The sequence below is a fragment of the Bos mutus genome, chromosome 1, assembly GCF_027580195.1.
Source record: "Bos mutus isolate GX-2022 chromosome 1, NWIPB_WYAK_1.1, whole genome shotgun sequence".
NCBI lineage: Eukaryota > Metazoa > Chordata > Mammalia > Artiodactyla > Bovidae > Bos > Bos mutus.
Window position 1 is genome coordinate 2,825,650 of NC_091617.1, and position 19,128 is coordinate 2,844,777.

The 19,128-nt window shown below is 45.9% G+C and overlaps 1 protein-coding gene across 1 annotated transcript in view; it reads right to left on the reverse strand.

Moving 5' to 3' along the window:
• The window catches only part of HUNK (hormonally up-regulated Neu-associated kinase), a 129,808-nt gene that overhangs the window by 61,477 nt on the left and 49,203 nt on the right, over positions 1 to 19,128 (reverse strand). The window contains 2 exon segments of the mRNA XM_005893362.2: positions 574 to 709; positions 6,661 to 6,716. Of these exon segments, the coding sequence (XP_005893424.2) occupies positions 574 to 709; positions 6,661 to 6,716 (192 nt within the window).

The following is a 19,128-nucleotide window of genomic DNA, read 5'->3' on the forward strand; positions in this document are numbered from 1 at the left end:
TGCTGGTCAATTCGTAATATATATAAATGTCGGATCACCGTGTTGTCCACCTGAAACTAACACGATATTGTACGCCACCTACACTTCAATGAAAGACACAGCAACTGCAAAGCCCAGCGGCAGGGAAGACAAAACAGAAGACAACTTGTGTGAAGAACCGTGAGCAGCTGGGGAGGGACGGGGGGAGTAGGTGAAGAGGCAGGAGAGGTGGGCAGACCCTCAGTGGGGTGCAGGGCCAGGGCTGAGGCTGGGATTTATGCTGATGCTCATGGAAAGCAGGGAAGGACACAGGCGACTCGTGAAACCAAAAATCATCTTGGCAAGTGCTCGGTTGTTTTCTTCTCCCCCCTGCACCTTGTTGAATTTAAATTTAGGGCCTCTTGGGGCAGTTGGTGGAAAAACGACAGAAACAGCGGTGGAAAGTGAGACCCCCAAAGAATCACTGTGTATATATCCCAGAGCTGATAATGCATGCTCATTAAACACTCAAAGGTTATGTCATCAGAAAGGGACCGTGCAGACGGTAGGAGGGAGACAGGTCAAAAGAGCCGTTTTAGAAGCTCAGTAACTCACATGGACCAGACATCGATTTTGGGGCCGTATTTCTTCCTGGCAAGGAGTTCGGGAGCGGCGTATGCAGGACTGCCACATTGTGTGCTGAATGGGTCGGAATGGCCCAGGATCCCTGCACAGTTGCTCAAACCAAAGTCTGCAAAGAGGAGGACAAAACCGGCTCAGATATAGAAAACCATGGACATGAACAAGGAGGGAGGTTGGGGGGAGGCAGCGGGAAAGGAAACATTCTCTGGGGCTAACACATCATTTCGCATCCACCAGGAAACCCAGCAGCTGTGAACCGTAACCTCTGGATATGGGTCTCAAGACAGAAGAATGTCAGGCGGTGGTTCCCCGGCCGAACTGGAAATATTTTCTAGCAGGGCCTCACAATCAAATCCAGTGAGAGCTAAAAAGTATGCTGAACCAAAACATATTTTCATCAACTCTTGGGTTATGAGTCATCCAGGAAAACAAGACAGGCTTGCTTGCTTTCGAGGACTAAGGCAGGAGGAGAAAATGAGCCAACAGTCCCTGGAGTCAGCCTGCTGGCTTCCAAGTGGCCAAAGGGGTAAGAGCCGAAGGAAGATTGATATTCTCTGGCGGGTGTCGGTGTCACCCCAGATGACACGCGATCCCACCCGATAGAGTTGACTTTTTTCAGCTGAATGTTTTCATTGCATGCAAGTCTCTTAAAAAAGAATGTTCCCAATGCATGAGGCAACATATGGTGATTTGAAGAGAGGGGGAAAAATACACCCAGTGATTTAGACAATGCCGAGTGTTGGCTGGGAAAAAAAAAAAAAAGGCCAGAAAAATAGCAATGAGAAGTAGACTAAATGACCTCTAGCAATGATCCACTGCTTGGATCCTGGGTGATTAAGGCAGGGGGCAGAAGAAAGAAGCACTCAGAGCATCTAAAGCCACGCTGGGCCCATTATGCCCTCTGTGCTCTGTTTAATTTTGATGTTACAGATAGGGCAGCTGACAGGTCATTAGAGAGCAGTTAGTGTCTGGTCCTCATCTGATATCATTCCTCAAACTTTGGTGAGTGCAGATTTAAGATCATGCCTCCTCCTTTGAACTTCAACGTAAATATTTACGGTTCTGGTCCCCAAAGAGAAGACTTGGCCCATGGGGCTCAGACAGAAAGGGGCTGTGGTCCGAGACAGGCTCCACATGGAGGGAAAAAAAAAAAAAACCTTGCACTTTCTCAACTGGCAGGACATACATCTAACTTCTTGTTTTCCTTCACGCTAACACGTCTCCACCTGCAAAGCCGTGGCTCTTGTGAAAGCTATAGGGAAGCTCATGAAAGAAAAAACCCGCTGGGGGCCGGGAAGGCAGAGTTGTGAGTCCATGAAGTTACTCACACACCACGGGTCAAGATACACCACAAACATTTCCCCCTACGATCGTTGGGTTAAGCTGTACAATGAAAGAGCATTTCTAAATAGAACCTCATCCAGGCAGAAAACACATCAAGGCTCTGAAGGTCACCCAAACTCTTCAGCTGAAGCTTGGAATGAAAAGTCAGAACCCAAATCGGGATGGGCAAACCCACCAGGAGCGCTGCCTGTTCACACACTTGACTCTTCTTTTGTTTGGGAGAGTTTTGTTTTCTCTCTCTTAACCTCTCTCCTCCTGTCTTCCTCTGCTCCCTACTCGTCCATTCCCGCCTTCACAAACAGGAGAACAAAAGGCCCCTATTTGCTTTCCCTTCAGCCCAGCTTGCACCAGGAGGCCCTTTTGGGGGCCCCACAGCTCTCTTGGATTTGTGTTTTAGGAGGAGATCTCTGTTCTAGAGACTCTGAGGGCCCCTGCTCTCAGGCCCTACTCTGTAGTATCACTGAAGTGGGAGAGCTGGGAGGTGGGTCAGAAGTAGAAAAATGATTCCGAGCTTTCAGTCGAATGACCATTTAAAATTCGCTGGTGGCCCAGTGGTTGAGACTTCACCTTCCAGTAGAGGGGGTGTGGGCTCAATCCCGGGTCAGGGATCTACAATCCCACATGCCTTGTGGCCAAAACTCCAAAGCATAAAACAGAAAGCAACACCGTCCATGGGATCGCAAGAGTCGGACATGTGTTAGCGACGAAACCACCACCACCGACAGGGCAACAAATTCAATAGAGACTTTAAAAAATGGTCCACCTCAAAAAAAAAAAAAATCTCTAAAAAGAAAAAAAATTTCCCAAAGGAAATTTAAGGAGACAATCAATGCATACAGAGCACCCACTATGGTAAGATGGAGAGACAGCACCATGGAATAAACATATTTACTGGGCCAACATTTTAAGAGTAATTTTATAAATAGTCATGTTAGAGACCCAGTCTCCTGAGAACCCATAAACTAAAAGCCTCACTTCCTGATCTCTGAGGGTTCCATTAACTCCTTCAGTTTACTCCCTCAGCTCTTGATTCGGGGCTACAACTAAGTGCTTGATCTTAAAAAAGGGCAGGGATGGGGAGGGGGGAAATAAGAGACCAGATTCCTCACTTGCTCCCAGGCAAGCCTGTGAACACTGGCGTCTGGCCTTGTCTTAAGCACACTTTCAAAAAGATAAATGAGCCGAGGTCTGTGGGACAGAGAAGATAAAATCTACATTTTAAGTGACTTATGTAGATCTGGCCAAAAGGGTTTAATGTAAAATATATTGTAGAGAAATAACTAGTGTGTTTCACATGCACAACTGTAATTATTAAAATTTCACACATATGCCTATAATTAGAATTGTGAAACTAGGGGCAAGTTCACCTCCCAGTAACATCACACGGGTCTGCCTCAATTAGATTTGGTATACACATAAGCCAATTATCACTCAGTTTTCTGAGAGTTATGAAATGGATCTCAAAAAACATCCAAACAAACGCTGTCTTGGAAAACTGACATGCAAAATCATTTTAAGTTGTGGCTGTTACCCTTTAAGATTATACTAAACTAAAAATATCAGACTGCTTTCTTTTTTTAAAAGGGGGAAAGGATCCTAATTAAATAAAATCTTATTCCAGTTAATTCTAGTTAACTTGAACCGTGGCTTACATGGCTTAAGTAAATTTATTTATATCAGATTATTTCAAAGAAAGAGAAACTGTTAAGAGAAAATGGTAATAGCTATAATCAACCTTTGAATAAACAACTAGCTAATTCCTTTGAAGGAAAGGTTCAAAGGGCTTTCAAGTTGCAAGAGGGCAGCTGTAGAGATATTTGATCCAAATTGCCTAACTCAGAAGCAAGAAAACACCTAAGACACTGGGCTTTCTTTGCCTCAAACATCTCCCTTCTTCTCCCACCTACTCTGTATGAAAAAAAATGATGAAATGCAGATTCTGCTAAACAAAATGCAGTTCCCAGTTGCCCTCTGGGATGGCATAATGTCTCTTTCCATTCACACGTTCATTAGGGCTCTTTGGTTTAGTGGGTCAGGAGAGAATGGGCGCCAAGCGAGAAGTTCTAACAAAGGGACACCCAGTTATCAAAGCCTCCTTTGCAGCTGTTTCGGGAATTCTGGTTCCTGACCCCTGGTTTCTGACATGGCCCACTGTGTCCAAATGAGCTACGATGCCTGCCTGGGTACCAGTTCAGAAGCTGCCAAGCTAAGAGGCGATGACTCTGCCTAAAATGGCTTCTGGTATCTAAAGGGTCCCCCTACCCCTCTCAGGGGACCTGTGGGCTCTAATGTAGGTCTGCCATGTCTTCATCTTATTTGTACAGGTCTCCTCTAAGAGGGTTTATTATGTGGCCAGTGTGCGTGTGTGTGCTCATGCGCCCAACTGTGTGCTGTCCCACGGGCTCCTCTGTCAGGGGATTTTCCAGGCAAGAACACTGGAGTGGGTTGCCATTTCCTCCTCCAGGGGATGTTCCCAACCCAGGGATTGAACCTGCATCTCCTGCATTGCGGTCAGATTCTTTACCCCTGAGCTACTGGGGAAGCCCAGCCAAGGTGTGAGCTACTTGCAAATGTACCCACAATTTACAGAGACTGGTTCTTCCAGAATCTTCTCAGCAGTGGAAAGGTCTGTGCTTTTCAACACTCTCCCCTCTCACTGTTGATTGTCTAGGGCTATCACTTGAAGAGAAAGAAGCAAAAACACACGCAGGGGCAGAGAGAGAGGCAAAGTGAAGGGCAGAAACAGCATGGGGGTGCTGGGCGGGTAAGGGGACCGCCTGGCAGTGGCCTACACTGTGCTGGGGTCGCCGGCCTCGGCACAGACAGCGCGCAGGGGAGTGGGGTGCGCTCGTTCATACCATAATGGACACCCAGCCTTCACACCGTCTGCTCTCTTATACACTCTGCAGCTTCAGGGCAACTCTGTGACTGTTCCCCACACATTTTCCAAAGACAAGTGCCAAGTCACCCTGCCAGGGAACCCACAAAGAAATCTCCTTTCCTCCATTCCTCACCCCCCACCCCCACCAGGACGTGTCTTTGTTTAATGCTGCAGACCTCGGAAACCAGGAGCAAAAAGACATCCTGCAGACATTTCAGAGTCTGCCTTGTTTAAGGCTGCTGTACCTGGCTCTCAGGACAACTCAAGTGCAATAGTAAAACAATCTGATTTAAGGAGGAAAAAAAATTATTTGATCATCCAAGAATCTTCTAAGAATACATCCTAACACATTTGAGTCAGTTCTAAGGAAGTGGATGAACCTAGCGGCTATTATACAGAGTGAAGTAAGTCAGAAAGAGAAGGATACATACCGTATATTAATGCATATTATGTGGAATCTAGAAAGATGGTACCGACAATCCTACGTGCAGGGCAGCAAAGGAGACACAGATGGAAAGAACAGACTTTTGGACTCTGGGAGAAGGAGAGGGTGGGCTGAGAGAACAGCACTGAAACATACATATTACCAGACGTAAAATAGATAACCAGTGCAAGTTTGATGTGTGACGCGGGGCACCCAAAGCCAGTGCTCTGTGACAAGCTGGAGGGATTGGGTGGGGTGAGGGGGTTCAAGATGCAGGGGACACCTGTATACCTATGGCCAATTCCTCTTGATCTGTGGCAAGAACCACAGTATTATAATTATCATCCAATTAAAATAAATAAAACCCGAATACATCCTAAAAATCCCTCGGGTTGGGGGAGGGGGTGGATTGGTTTCCTCTTAATTGTTAATGTCCTAATAATGGGTGTATTTATCAACACCTGTCAATGATGCTTAATCACCCAGGCCTGGAGTGCCTGGCAGCCTCTTGCCTGTTATTGGGTTGGAAGCCATCTGGGATCCCAAGGAATATCACTGGTCATTCGAATGATGTGTTTTAGAGAGTCTGGAGATGGTTTTCAGTATTTGCCAAACAAAATTTCCTTCTTGGGTACAAAAGCTAAAATTCACAAAGTTCTGTTAATCCTTCTCTTTTCTTCTAATAGAAAGTCTTTTCAAGCCCTCGAGGCAGAAGAAATTACTTGCACTTGGGGTGGGAAAAGAAAGAAAGGAGTAAAAGATGGGGCTAACATCTGGGTGGAAACATGATGCCCTGTGGTTTTGCCAAGAGCAACCACACAGGTAATCAAAAGTAGAACATATCTGGAGAAGAACCCATGGGATGAATTTGCTTACGGACCCTTAGTGGTGAATCAGTTATGATTCATTCCACCCTGGAATTTCCTCCTGATTGGCACAGACCTCTAAAGCAGCCCTCTGTTTCACTCTGTACCATCATCCAGTACTACGGGGCTAAAGCGAAGACATGAAAAGGAGGAGGTAAGCTGCATTCCCTATTATTTCAATGCCCCTACATTCACTGAAAAGTGGAATAAAGCATGGCCAAGCTAAGAGCAGCATTTTTGAACCAAACTATGTTCCCCTTTTCTTAAGAAGCTTTCAGGTGAATTCAAGTAAAAAGAACCCCTCCACAAGTTCAGCTCCATCTGAATTAACAGAGAAGCAAAAGTTAGAAGAATCCTAAGAACATGTTTTATGTTTAAATGATTCAAAACCATGCTTAGATGTTGCAGGTAAAAGGAGATGAACTAGAAGTATTGTCTGGGGATTAGAAATAGACCATGGTAATTTTCAAAGTCAGAAATAAATAACTGAGAATTGACAGCACAGCACTTAAAGGATAATCTTGCTTTAAAAAAAAAAGTCATACCTATCAGCTTGATATTATTGTCTTCATCTAGCAGCAAGTTTTCTATCTTCAAGTCTCTGAAATAAACAAAACCATACAACATTTCAGATAAGCACTTGAAACAGTGGAATAACATTTTGCTTCCGAAGGGAAACGAACTGTTGAGAGCCACTTTGAACCAACCCATAAGGCTTGCTGCCAAAACTCACACAATCAATAAGTAAATATTTATGAAACGTGATATACGTAATTGCTGCAGAGTCAAAAAGCTAAAGGATTTCAGAGAAGACAGAGAGCAAGGAGGGCAGAACCAATCAGTTTCCAAAAGAAGTGGGGCCAGAGTTGAAACTTAGAAGTTAATAAAAGCAGGAGACAGTAGAAGACATCATTCAAGACAGGCACTGCCAGAACAGTTGAGAAAATACAAATGGGACCATGTTTTCATGAGTTGGTGAGCAAAACCAGCCAGAGTAAGGAATATTCTGGCAAATAGTTTCTTTTTTTTTTCTCTTAATTGAAAATATGATTATCAGTCCTACAACCTTCATACTTGGAGCCCAAGTGAAGTGAAAGTCACTCAGCCATGTCTGCCTCTGCGACCCCCAGGACTATACATTCCATGGAATTCTCCAGGCCAGAGTACTGGAGTGTGTAGCCTTTCCCTTCTCCAGGGGGTCTTCCCAACCCAGAGATCAAACCCAGGCCTCCCACATTGCAGGCGGACTCTTTAGCAGTTGAGCCACCAGGGAAGCCCATGAGTTATCCACAAATCGGCAAGGGATAATAAACTATTTTGCAAGCAGCTATTACGGTGGACAGAAAAATAGACCCCCAAAATGTCAGGGTTCCAATCCTTGGATATGTAAACATTACATAACCAAAGAGAACTAAGTTTGCAGATGGAATGAAGATTGCTAATCAGACGATAAGTGGCTTTTGATCACGGACACTGAGATAACTCGGGAGGTGGGAGGGAGACACATGCTCCAGGTCATGCCGAGTGTGAGGGGTTGGTGGTACCTGTACAAGCTGACTGTCAGCCCCTTGAAGGTATGAAACATTCTGCCTTGCTTACCACTGTGCCCCAGTACCTTTGCACATTCCGTAACCCAGTAAATACCAATGAATCTACATTATTAAAGAGATCACTTGGGATTCCGGAAGAAAAAAACGTGGGTGAAGGTATAAGCCATCTATGTCAATGATCATGAGCACCTTAAGTTGCAACCTGTCAGCTCAGACACACCATGAACATTAAATGTGTGAGCATATAGTTAGTTCCCTTCTATATATACACAAAATGCTTTTTCCCATTGTTTTGAAACACAGCATTCTTGGTCCAGCTTTTATGTTCACACTTCTGAATACAGACATAGCCAAAAGAGTTATTTTTGTCCTCTTATCTCTATTGTTAGGACTAGAAGAGTATGGTCATGATAAACAAAAATGGTGACTGATAGCGAGCGGTTCTTGGAAGTGCAGAGATGAGGGGAACAGCACTTGCTAGAACTGTAGAGGCCCAGGGAGCCAAAGTGACCCATGGGGACAGGGGTTTACAACTTGGTCTCAGCACTGCCACCTCATCCCGTCTTCCAAGAGTGGCCAGAAATCTGGATTCAATCCCAGTTTTTCAACGTTGGCAACAAATTCACAATAACAACCACAGAGCGTGGGCCAACCTTACAGGCAAGATCCAGCCTACAGACTACCGATTTTCAACCTCCGTTTGGGAGGAAGCTGAGCCTTCAAAGGACATGAGACGCCCAGGGAGAGGGCAGAAAATGAGGCGCCAACATGCTGGCAGGAACAAGGACATTCAGAGCCAGCTAAGAAGGAACAGTAGGGCAAGTACTGGCACAGGAATGACAAAAGGGCAGCACTTCAAGATGAAAAGAGTTAAGGAGTGGAGTGCAGGAAAAGATGAGCTCCAAACAGTCACCTCTGGATTTCAAAACTGGAATCCTTGACCCTTGCCTTGTAGCCTTAAGGCTGAATACCTGAATAAGAAGGGAGCATCTGGGGAAGGTAGATAGATGGTCCCCAGTCCACGTGTGGGCTTCCCAGGCGGCTCACTGGTAAAGAATCCGCCTGCAGTGCACGAGACTCGAGTTCCATCCCTGGGTGGGAAGATCCCTTGGAGAAGGAAATGGCAACCTGCTCCAGCATTCTTGCCTGGGGAATCCCATGGACAGAAGAACCTGGCGGGCTACAGTCCATGGGGTCTCAGAAGAGTCAGACACGACTTAGCAATTCAACAACAACAAATCCAATGGGAAGAACTGTACACATGCCCTTCGATTTAAATAAAACCATACACTCAAAAAACTGTACCAGTCTTTAAAAGATGTCACCTATGTTCAAATGCAGGGTAAACCCTCCCCCATCACCACCATATAAAGTGATCCTCCTCACTTTTCCAACGGGAAGACTCTGCCCCTCAGAAGGTTTTTTGGAAAATACAAATTATAATTTTTAGAAATGCAATGAAATGATAAAATGACTATTTACACTATTTATCTATGAAGCTGCACCATCTTATTTCAGAGCATATACTATCATCTTAACATAATTACTTTAGAAATATTGTTCCCACGCCCTCACATCTTATTGAAACAATTTCATTCAGACTCGTGGCAGGCAAGAGCAGGAGTCTCCAGTGTAATGCTGGAGTAGGTTGCCATTTCCTTCTCAAAGGGATCTTCCCGACCCAGGGATCGAACTCGAGTCTCGTGCACTGCAGGTGGATTCTTTACCAGTGAGCCATCTCAATTGACTGGATGTTTGAGATAAAGCACCATTCAAATCTGTATGTGATGTGCTTGTTGGAAATATTATCCCAAGCCATTTAAATAATAAGAGCCCATTTAAAATCTCTATAAATTATCCACTGAGTCAATTGATTTTAGAGTGGTCTCACAAACTCTCACCACTGTGAGTCATATCCCTTTTAGCAGCTGTTATTAAAGCCACGCAAAATGCCATCGCCTCCCTTTCCATTGGTTCCCTCAGACTTCTAGAGTTTCCAAGGCCATCGGTGAGTCAGGTCAAGGTTAACTAGTATTTTGCTGTTGAAAATAATGGAGACTGTACCCTGATACTATGAGAGACTTTGCAAGCATTCTGTAAGGCACTTCTTCCTTCCTGAAAATGAGAGACTATGTCTTACCCTTATATTCAAGCATATATGGTAATTCCCGGCCACTTGCACGGACTCACAAAACAATGTGCCAGCAACAGTCCAAACTGTGAATTCTGTGAAAACTGATTATAAAGCAGCAGCACTATTTTAGTCTAAAAGAGGGCCACAGTTTATTTCCAGCAAAATTAAACCTCTTTCCCTGGGAAGCATGGAAGCCACACGAAGGCATTAAAGGAGAAATTTGGTTCAGAACAAATATTATGAAGAAAAACAGCTTAAAGAGGTGAGGACAAAGAATGCAACTGCCAAGAACAATAAAACTAAGCTGGATAACTCTGGGGCCACAAAATACCAAGGAACAACCAACCACAGTGATTAGAAGAATGATATAAATGAAAGGCTAAAAATAAGAGAAGATACAGAGGAGAAAAAAGGCCCACTTTTAAAATAGGGGAAATGTCATAAAACCAGGGTAGAAAGTATAAAAATGTAATTATTACGCTCAATCATGTCCAACTCTTTGAGACCTCATGGTCTGTAGCCCACCAGGCTCCTCTGTCCATGGAATTCTCCAGGCAAGAATACTGGAGTGGGTTGCCATTTCCTTCTCCAGGGGATCTTCCTGACCCAGGGGGTGAATCTGGGTCTCCTGCACTGCAGGCAGATTCTTTACTGTCTGAGCCACAAAGGAAGCCCCCCAGAATAAGAGGAGATGTAGAAGAGAAAAAAACCCACTTTTAAAATAGGGAAATATCATAAAACCAGGATGGAAAGTATAAAAATGTAATTATTAGGCAAAAGGAGGAAAATGAAATCAGTTTTTCTTTTCACCTGTTGCATCCCCTAGACACCCACCCCAACCCCTAGGAAAAATGCTCACAGCAAAGCTGGTTAATGGCCATTTACCCATACCTTTTCATCAAGGTTTCTAAAATATTCCAGTGACAACCAATCGAACTGCCCAAAACTTTCATGACTAGTTAATGGAAAGTTAGGTATATCAGTCTCCACCCAGATCAATGTATTTAATCTACCCAAATGAAGGGAATATTCAACCTCTTTTGGCTTTATTTCACCTCCTGATTTGTCTTTGGAGGTTTATCTACAAAGAAGAAGAAGACTTTCCTTCTGACTCTAGGGAAAAAAGGCTCAGAAATAATATTTTAAAACGTCATTTTACCCTCGGATATGAATGTTTACAGCAGCTTTATGCCTAACTGTCAAAACTTGGAAGCAACCAAGATGTCCTTCAGTAGGTGAATGGATATACTAACTGGGGGGCATCCCAGACCATGGAATAGTCTTCAGTCATACGAAGAAACAAGTTATCAGGACTCCCCTGGTGGCCCAATGATTAAGATTCCAACTTCCAACACAGGGGATGTAGGTTTAATTCCTGGTCAGGGAACTGAGACCCCATGTGTCTTGTGGCAAAAAAAAAAAACAAAAAACATGAAACAGAAGCAATATTGTAACCAATTCAATAAAGACTTTAAAAAATGGTCCACATCAAAAAAAAAAAAAGTTTTTTTAAAGAAGAAATGAGTTACCAAGTCATGAAAGTCATCGGAGAACCTTGCATGCATGCTCAGTTGCTAACTCATGTACAACTCTTTGCAACCCCAAGGACTATAGCCCAGCAGACTTCTTCGTCCACGGGATTTACCAAGCAAGAATACTGGAGCGGGCTGCCATTTCCTTCTCCAGGGGGTCTTCCCGACCCAGAGATTGAATCCAAGTCCCCTGCACTGGCAGGCAGGTTCTTTACCACTGAGCCACCAGGGAAGCCTGGAAGACCCTTGGTGGTAGTTTAGTTGTGTCCAACTCTTGTGATCCCATGGACTGTAGCCTGCCAGGCTCCTCTGTCCATGGGATTCTCCAGGCAAGAATACAGGAGTGGGTAGCCATTTCCTTCTCTAGAGGATCCTCCCAACCCAGGAATTGAACTTGGAACCGTAAATGCATGTTTTTAAGTGAAATAAGGTTGTCTGAATAAACTATGATTCCAACTCTATGACCTTCTGAAAAAGACTGTAGACTTAAAAAATGTTCACAACTTAAAAGTTGAGAGTTATGTTTTAATCGGCAGGAATTTTTAGGACTTCAAGCCCAGGAGGAAACATATCAAATAACCCTGAAGGAACTGCTCCAAGGAGGTGAGGAGGAGAGCTAGGTTATGTAGAAGTATGTAGACTACCTACAAAGGCAGGTAGTCTGAACGTCAAAAGATTATTATAAATTAAAGAAAACCAGCTGTCCCAAGTTAAGGAATTCAGCACCTTGCGGTGTATGGGAAGAGCAAGAGTCCGGCCTCACTGAACTCACTCCTTTGATAAGCACTTCCAGTCTTGGGGGCCAGGATCCTGTATTTTCACATCTTGAGGGTCCTCAGGGCTCACTGCAGGGAGTGGCTGTGGTCTGATGGCTACTAGATGGCAGCTATTCTTTCCTTCCTGAGTTCCCTCAGGGCTCACTAGCTCACCATTTATGATGGCTGCAATTACTGATGTCTGTGACATCCTTTGTTTAGTGATATGGCAGGAAATATTCCATTTCTCAAGAGAAAACTACAGACAAGGAGAAGATCACCAGTTGCCTGAGGTTGCAGAAGGAGGGCTAGAATGTACAGGTAGAACACATTATTTTAGGGCAGCAAATTTATCCTATATGGACTTCCCTGCCTGCGAATGCAGGAGACTCGGGTTTGATCCCTCGGTCAGGAAGATCTCCTAGAGAAGGAAATGGCAACCCACTCCAGTATTCTTGCTGGATAATCCCAAGAACAGAGGAGCCTGGTAGGCTACAGCCCACAGAGTCACAAAGAGCCAGACATGACTTGGCGACTAAACAACAAACGATTCTGCACACTACAGTGGTGGCCAGATGGCACCACGCATCTGCAAAATTCATAGAGGGCACAGCACAAAGAACACCCTAATGGACCATGCAGCCTGAAGAAACCGAACGTAAACTGTGTACATTACTTAACAATAATGTATCAATACTGATTCAGCAATTGTAGCCAATGTCCTATACTATCACAAGATAGAATAGGGAAAACACAGGGAAGGGAAATGGGAACTCTCGTTCTGCATGATTTTTCTGTAAACCTAAAACTCCTTTAAAAAATTAAGTCTATTAACTTTTTCAGTAACACTTGGATATTTTCCCCTTCCTAAGAGATCAGTACTAGGAATGCTATGCCCCCCTCCCACCAAGCCTCATTCAGGATGTTCCCTGTGGAGCATCCTTACCACCTGAAGTTAATTATGAGTCCATTCAGCACAGCGGGCAACTCAGACCCTCTGCCCAGCTATTCAACAATGACTCTAAAGACCATGAACGATCTCGTGAGGCCAAAAATTGAAAGATAACTTCTTGAATAATAAAAGAAGGATAAGGGGATTTCCTGATGGTCCAGTGGTTAGAACTCTGCACTTGAACAACAGGAGGCAAGGGTTCAATCCCTGATTGGTCTACTAAGATCCTGTAAGCCGTGTGGTACAGCCAAAAAAAAAAAAAAAAAATTAAAAATTGGAAGGGTGAATTTATTCACAAAGTTTTAGTGTTAGCATATTACAATGCACGTGTGTGTGTGTGTGTGTGTGTGTGTGTGAGCCACTCAGTCATGTCCAACTCTTTGCAACCCCACGGACTATAGCCCACCAGGCTTCTTTGTCCGAGGAATTCTCCAGGCAAGAACATTGTAGTGGGTTGCCATTCCCTTCTCCAGAGGATCTTCCCAACCCAAGGATCAAACCGGGGTTTCCCACACTGCAGGCAGATTCATATATATATATATATACACACATATACTGGCAGGCCTCTGTAACCCAGAAAACCTCCCCATGGTGCATGTGAAAAGCATGGTGTTTAGCTCCATCCCAAGAGCGAAATATCTGTCTGTATTCGGTGTCAGGTCTGTGAGATGAGAGGGAAGGTCCTGACAGCTGACCAGTTTGCACCTGACGATAAGGCGATGCTCAGTTTCACATTTAACAGCCCGTGATGGGATCAACCACCTTGCGGAGAAGAGAGAGACGTGGAGGGCTCTTCCTCCCGACCTGCAGTGGAACAAGTTCCTCTCTGTGGCCAGCTGACTGCAGGCGGTGTGAATGAGTTACTGAAAACGCCGGGGAAGGAAAGAAAGTGGTCCCTGAATGGACAGGAACTGGCTTTCCCTTGACCAGTAGGGCTTCCAAGAGGACTCGGGACAAATAAGAAGCGGGACAGGGCGTGTGTGGCGGAACCGGCGATCAGGACAGTGCTAGGGGGCTGGGGTGGGAACGCTGTGTCCTGGCAGTGAAGGAAAGCAGTCGATGGAGGCCCTTTGCCCCAGCAAGAGGGAGCACAACCCAGAGGCTTCTTGGCCCTTCTCTGATGACTGAGCAGTCCCAGGAGAAATGTCCGGTGGGGCTCCTCATGGCATCCATCCCACAACCCCCGAAACCGCAGACCCAGCACTGGGTCCGGTTGGGGCGTGGGGGGGGGGTGGGTAGGCATTTTTCCAGAGATTGAGAGGAAGGCCCAAGGGGAGAGCCCTAATCACCAGCCCTTTGTTCTGGGTTATTTCAAAAGCACAAGCTCCAACAGGCCTGACTAACAATTAAAGGTTTGCCCACAGGCTAGCAAGCATCCCTCCCCCTCCACACCCACCCACCCAAAGGCTCCTTTAAAGGTATCCCGTTCAAGATGGTAATCTCTAAGGTTTGGAGACAGGCCACGAGGAACTCTGCCCTCCCAGACTCAGGGGGTGGAGGGGAAGACCCTGTTGCCATAACAAACAAGGGGGTCCTGGGGCGCCCTAGGGGAGGGGAGGTGCAGCTGCTGGGGAGACAGGGCAAGGGAGTGTGTGTGCACGCAGGCTTGCAAGGGGAACACATGCTCGTGTATGAGAGTGCGCGTGTGTGCAAGCACACGTCTGTGTGTGTACGTTTGCCTGTGTGCACATGCACAAACATGCTTCCCAAATACCAGGATGATGGGGCCTTACCTCACGAGGCAGTGAAGGTCAGGCCTCTAACGAACCCCAGGCCTAAAGAAGAGAGCTCGCCCGTGGGGGGCCACTCAGGGCTGAGACCCAAGATGAAAGGGAGGAACTGCTGCTGCTGCTGCTGCTGCTGCTAAGTCGCTTCAGTCATGTCCAACTCTGTGCGACCCCATAGACGGCAGCCCACCAGGCTTCCCCATCCCTGGGATTCTCCAGGCAAGAACACTGGAGTGGGTTGCCATTGCCTTCTCCAATGCATGAAAGTGAAAAGTGAAAGTGAAGTCGCTCAGTCATGTCCGACTCTTAGCGACCCCATGGACTGCAGCCCACCAGGCTCCTCCGTCCATGGGATTTTCCAGGCAAGAGTACTGGAGTGGGGTGCCATTGCCTTCTCTGAAAGGGGAGGAACAGAGGGGCATAAAGCGGAGGCTGCCAGGGAGGGGAGAGGAGGTCAGAGGGCTGTAGGCGGGGGACAGGGGAGAGCTGGTGGAGGCCTAGTGTGGAGGAGGGGGGTGAACCTGGGCCAGGACGGCAGCCTGAGAGTAGGGCAGACAGGCTCCAGAGGTCGGGGCTCGCGAATGGACCTGCGGAGCCGCCCTGGAACAGTCACTTAAACGCTCTGAGCTCCTGATTCTTTCTTTGGAAAATGGAATCCTAAGAGGGGCCACCTGGCAGGGTTGATTGACAGGCAAGGATGACAGAAACAGGCCCTCGCAGCTGCACCAGCGTTGACAGACACTAGGTGAGGCGCCGGTGCGGCAGGGGAGGCGACGGTGCGGCAGGGGAGGCGACGAAGCTAAAGGTTCTGAGACACAGTGAAGGGGAGACTCGAAAACAGATTTCAGATAAGCGATTCCCTCGGTGATAAGCAGACAGTTGTTGCTGTTCAGTCGCTCAGTCCCATCCGACTCTTTTCGACCCCACGGACTGCAGCACGCCAGCCCTCCCTGTCCTTTGCTGTCTTCCGGATTTTGCTCAACCTCATGTCCATCGAGTTGGTGATGCCCTCCAACCATCTCATCCTCTGTTGCCCACCCCCCTTCTCCTCCTGCCCTCAATCTTTCCCGGCTTGGGAGGCAAATGAAAGGTCAGATAGAAGGGGCCCGAGACAGGAGATGGGGAGCCTGGATCAGACTCAGAGAGGACTAGGTCTCGGGGAGAAAGTTGTGCCTGCGGAGATGGCCACAAGATGGATCTTAGTAATGAGCTAAGAATAAAGCATTCAAGAAAAGCACATAACTCCCCAAGGCAACAGGCATTTTGCAGTGAACAAGAGTTTTTTTGTTTGTTTTTTTGTATATTTTTTTAGTTAGGTTTTATCATCAAAAGCGCTGTATTAAAACCAAATGTGGGAAACGGGAAGGCGGTTTAAGAGGGAGGGGACATATGTATACCTATGGCTGATTCATGTTGCTGTGTGGCAGAAACCAACACAATATTGTAAAGCAATTACCCTCCAATTAAAAATAAAAAATATTTTAAAAACCAGATGATTTTTTAATCTTTGATTTCTTTATAAGATGAGCAATTTGGTTAAATGCAAGAATAACGTGTTAAGCATGTAACCCGATTTATTTATTCCAAATGAAACCTTTATTGAATTCCTACAATGCTCCAGAAACTAATACTGCTCATACAATGGAAGAGCTATTCATTCACTAAAAAGATGTCACCCAACAAAATGTGACCTGAAAACTAAATAAAATGGAAGTCAATGAAGAAACACCCTTAAAATTCCACAGAGAATATGGAATATTCCAGAAAGAACATGAATTGGAGACCAGAAAGCTTCCATCCCAGTGCTAACTCTGACACTAACTGTATTCATTCAATTTCCCTTCACTCATCCAACAGAGTCTTACTGTGTCTGAACTGGGTTGGGCGCTGGGCTAGATGGTGGTCTGTGCAAAAGCCAGACAGGAAACAAGCCAGTTATCTTGTGAAGCTGAAGCTGAAGCTCCTCCAATACTCTGGCCACCTGATGCGAAGAGCCCACTAATTGGAAAAGACCCTGATGCTGGGAAAGACTGAGGGCAGGAAGAGAAGAGGGTGGCAGAGGATGAGATGGTTGGATGGCCTCACCGACTCAAAGGACATGAGTTTGAGCAAGCTCCTGGCATTAGTGAAGGAGTTAGTTGTGTCCGACTCTCAAAGAGTCGGACACAACTTAGCGACTGAACAACAGCAATCTTGTGAAAAGTACTTGGAAAACAAAATAGAAGGCGCTGGGGAGTCTATGACCAGAGAAGGGACTCCTGCAGGAGGTGAGCTTCTGAGCTGGGACCTGAAGGATGAAGACAATTCAGCCAAAGATTTCAAGAGCCTGGTGGCTCACCTGGTAAAGAGTCAGCCTGCAATGCAGGAGACCTGGGTTCAGTCCCTGGGTTGGGAAGATCCCCTGGAGATGGGAATGGCTACCCACTCCAGTATTTTTGCCTGGAGAATTCCATGGACTGTATAGTCCATGGGGTCGCAAAGAGTCGGACACCACCAAGCAACAACACAAGCAGAGAACAGCTCTGGGGCCTTGAACGCACAGGACTCAGCCTCCACAGATAAAACGAATGAGGTGGGCTCAGTGGTAGTTACAGCATACATATCCTCAGTACTTCCTGAGGGTCTCGAGCTAAGCACTTTACAGGAATTGAGTCATTTAATCCTCACAACAACCACATGAAGTGGATAATCCCTTATCCCTATTGTGTAGTTCCGGAGAGTGAGGCACAAAAGCCTGAGAGATTTGCCCAGTGCAGCTTTTCAGAAGTAGACCCAGAACATGGATACAAGCAGTCTGGCTTAGAATCCACACACTGACCACGGTGCAACCCAATCCACAAACTTGTCAGGCTAGAGCTTTGTGAAATCCCACATTTTTTATCATGTTTTCTCAGTCCCCATTAAACAAAAGAAACTTTGATCTATATAACCAGTGTCTCCAAATATGTGCTCAGGCCCTGGGATCTCCAATAGTCCCCTCCCCCCAAGTAAAGCAGAAGTCACCCCTCTCTCATCCGCCTTCCCCTCTCTCCCCTCTCCAAAGGAAACCAAAAAGGTAAAAGAACTTCGTAAAACCCCATCAGCACAGGTGGGATCTGCTTCTTGTCAGGCTTACGAGAACAAAGAAGGGTCCCCTCTCTTGCCCGGCATTCCTCAGAGTGCAGAAGGCCCCTTCCCAGCCCTGATGAGTGACTGGGGTCACGGCTCTGGGACCAGCCGTGTTGACACACGGGCGCCTGGTCCCTTTGATCACGCATCTCTCTCACTCCCAGTTCTGCTTGTCTCTTCCTGCTTAGGGATGGCGGTATTGTATTACCCGGGTATGTTTTGTCTGTGCAGCTTGATTGGACTTTGTTATTTTGAACAAACAGTTGAATCTCAAATGAGCCTCTCGGCATCAGCATTTCTGATGATGGATGTTAAGGTCGACGCTTTTTGTATGATAGAAAAGTCATCAGATGTTGGTGTGAGCCCAGTTGAGAAAAAGAAAAATGGGAAAAAAGAAACCCTTGTTAGAATTTAAACCCAAAGTTATCTCAGGCAGTCCTCAGAGGGTGTAATGAAGATGTGAGGTCCACATTCTAACTTTGCGTAAGTGAACAACCCCACTGCTGCAGCAGATGACATGAAAGGTGTATGGCAGGTCTTTTTTTTTTTTTTTAATAACTTTACTTATTTTTGGCTGTGCTGGGCCTTTGTTACTGTGAGAGCTTTTCTCTGGTTGTGGCGAGAGGAGACTACTCTCTAGCTGTGACACGCGGACTTCTCACTGAAGGGGCTTCTCCTGTTGGGGAGCACACCTCTAGGGTACCTGGGCTTCAGTAACTGCGGCACGGACTCAGTAGTTGTGGCTCATGGGCTCTAGAGCACAGGCTCAATAGTTGCGTTTCGAGGGTTTAGTTGCTCCGCAGCATGTGGGATCTTCCCAGATCAGGGCTCAAACTGATGTCTCCTGCATTGGCAGGCAGATTCTTTACTACCAAGCCACCAGGGAAGCCCAGGTTCAGTTTTAAATGCAGTCCTCTGCCAGCTAAGGAAATCTGCTTTACAGACGTTTGGTTTCCTTTTTTCCCTTCTACTTGTAATAGTTACATGATTTTTAAAGAGTCACTTCCTTTAAAAGATATTTAAATAGCTCTGGATCGATAATTAAATATTTAGATTTAATTTCACAGGAAATGAGGGCTCTGCCAGGCATTAAGCTGATGATGATATGACGATACAGTATCAGACTCATCAGGAACTATGCTTTTTAAAGCAGCCTCTAACATACATCACCTAAAGCCCTTTAAATCATATAACGTAGCCACCAAAATTCATCCTAAATCCTTTTGGATGATCCAATCTGTTTGCTCAGAAATCT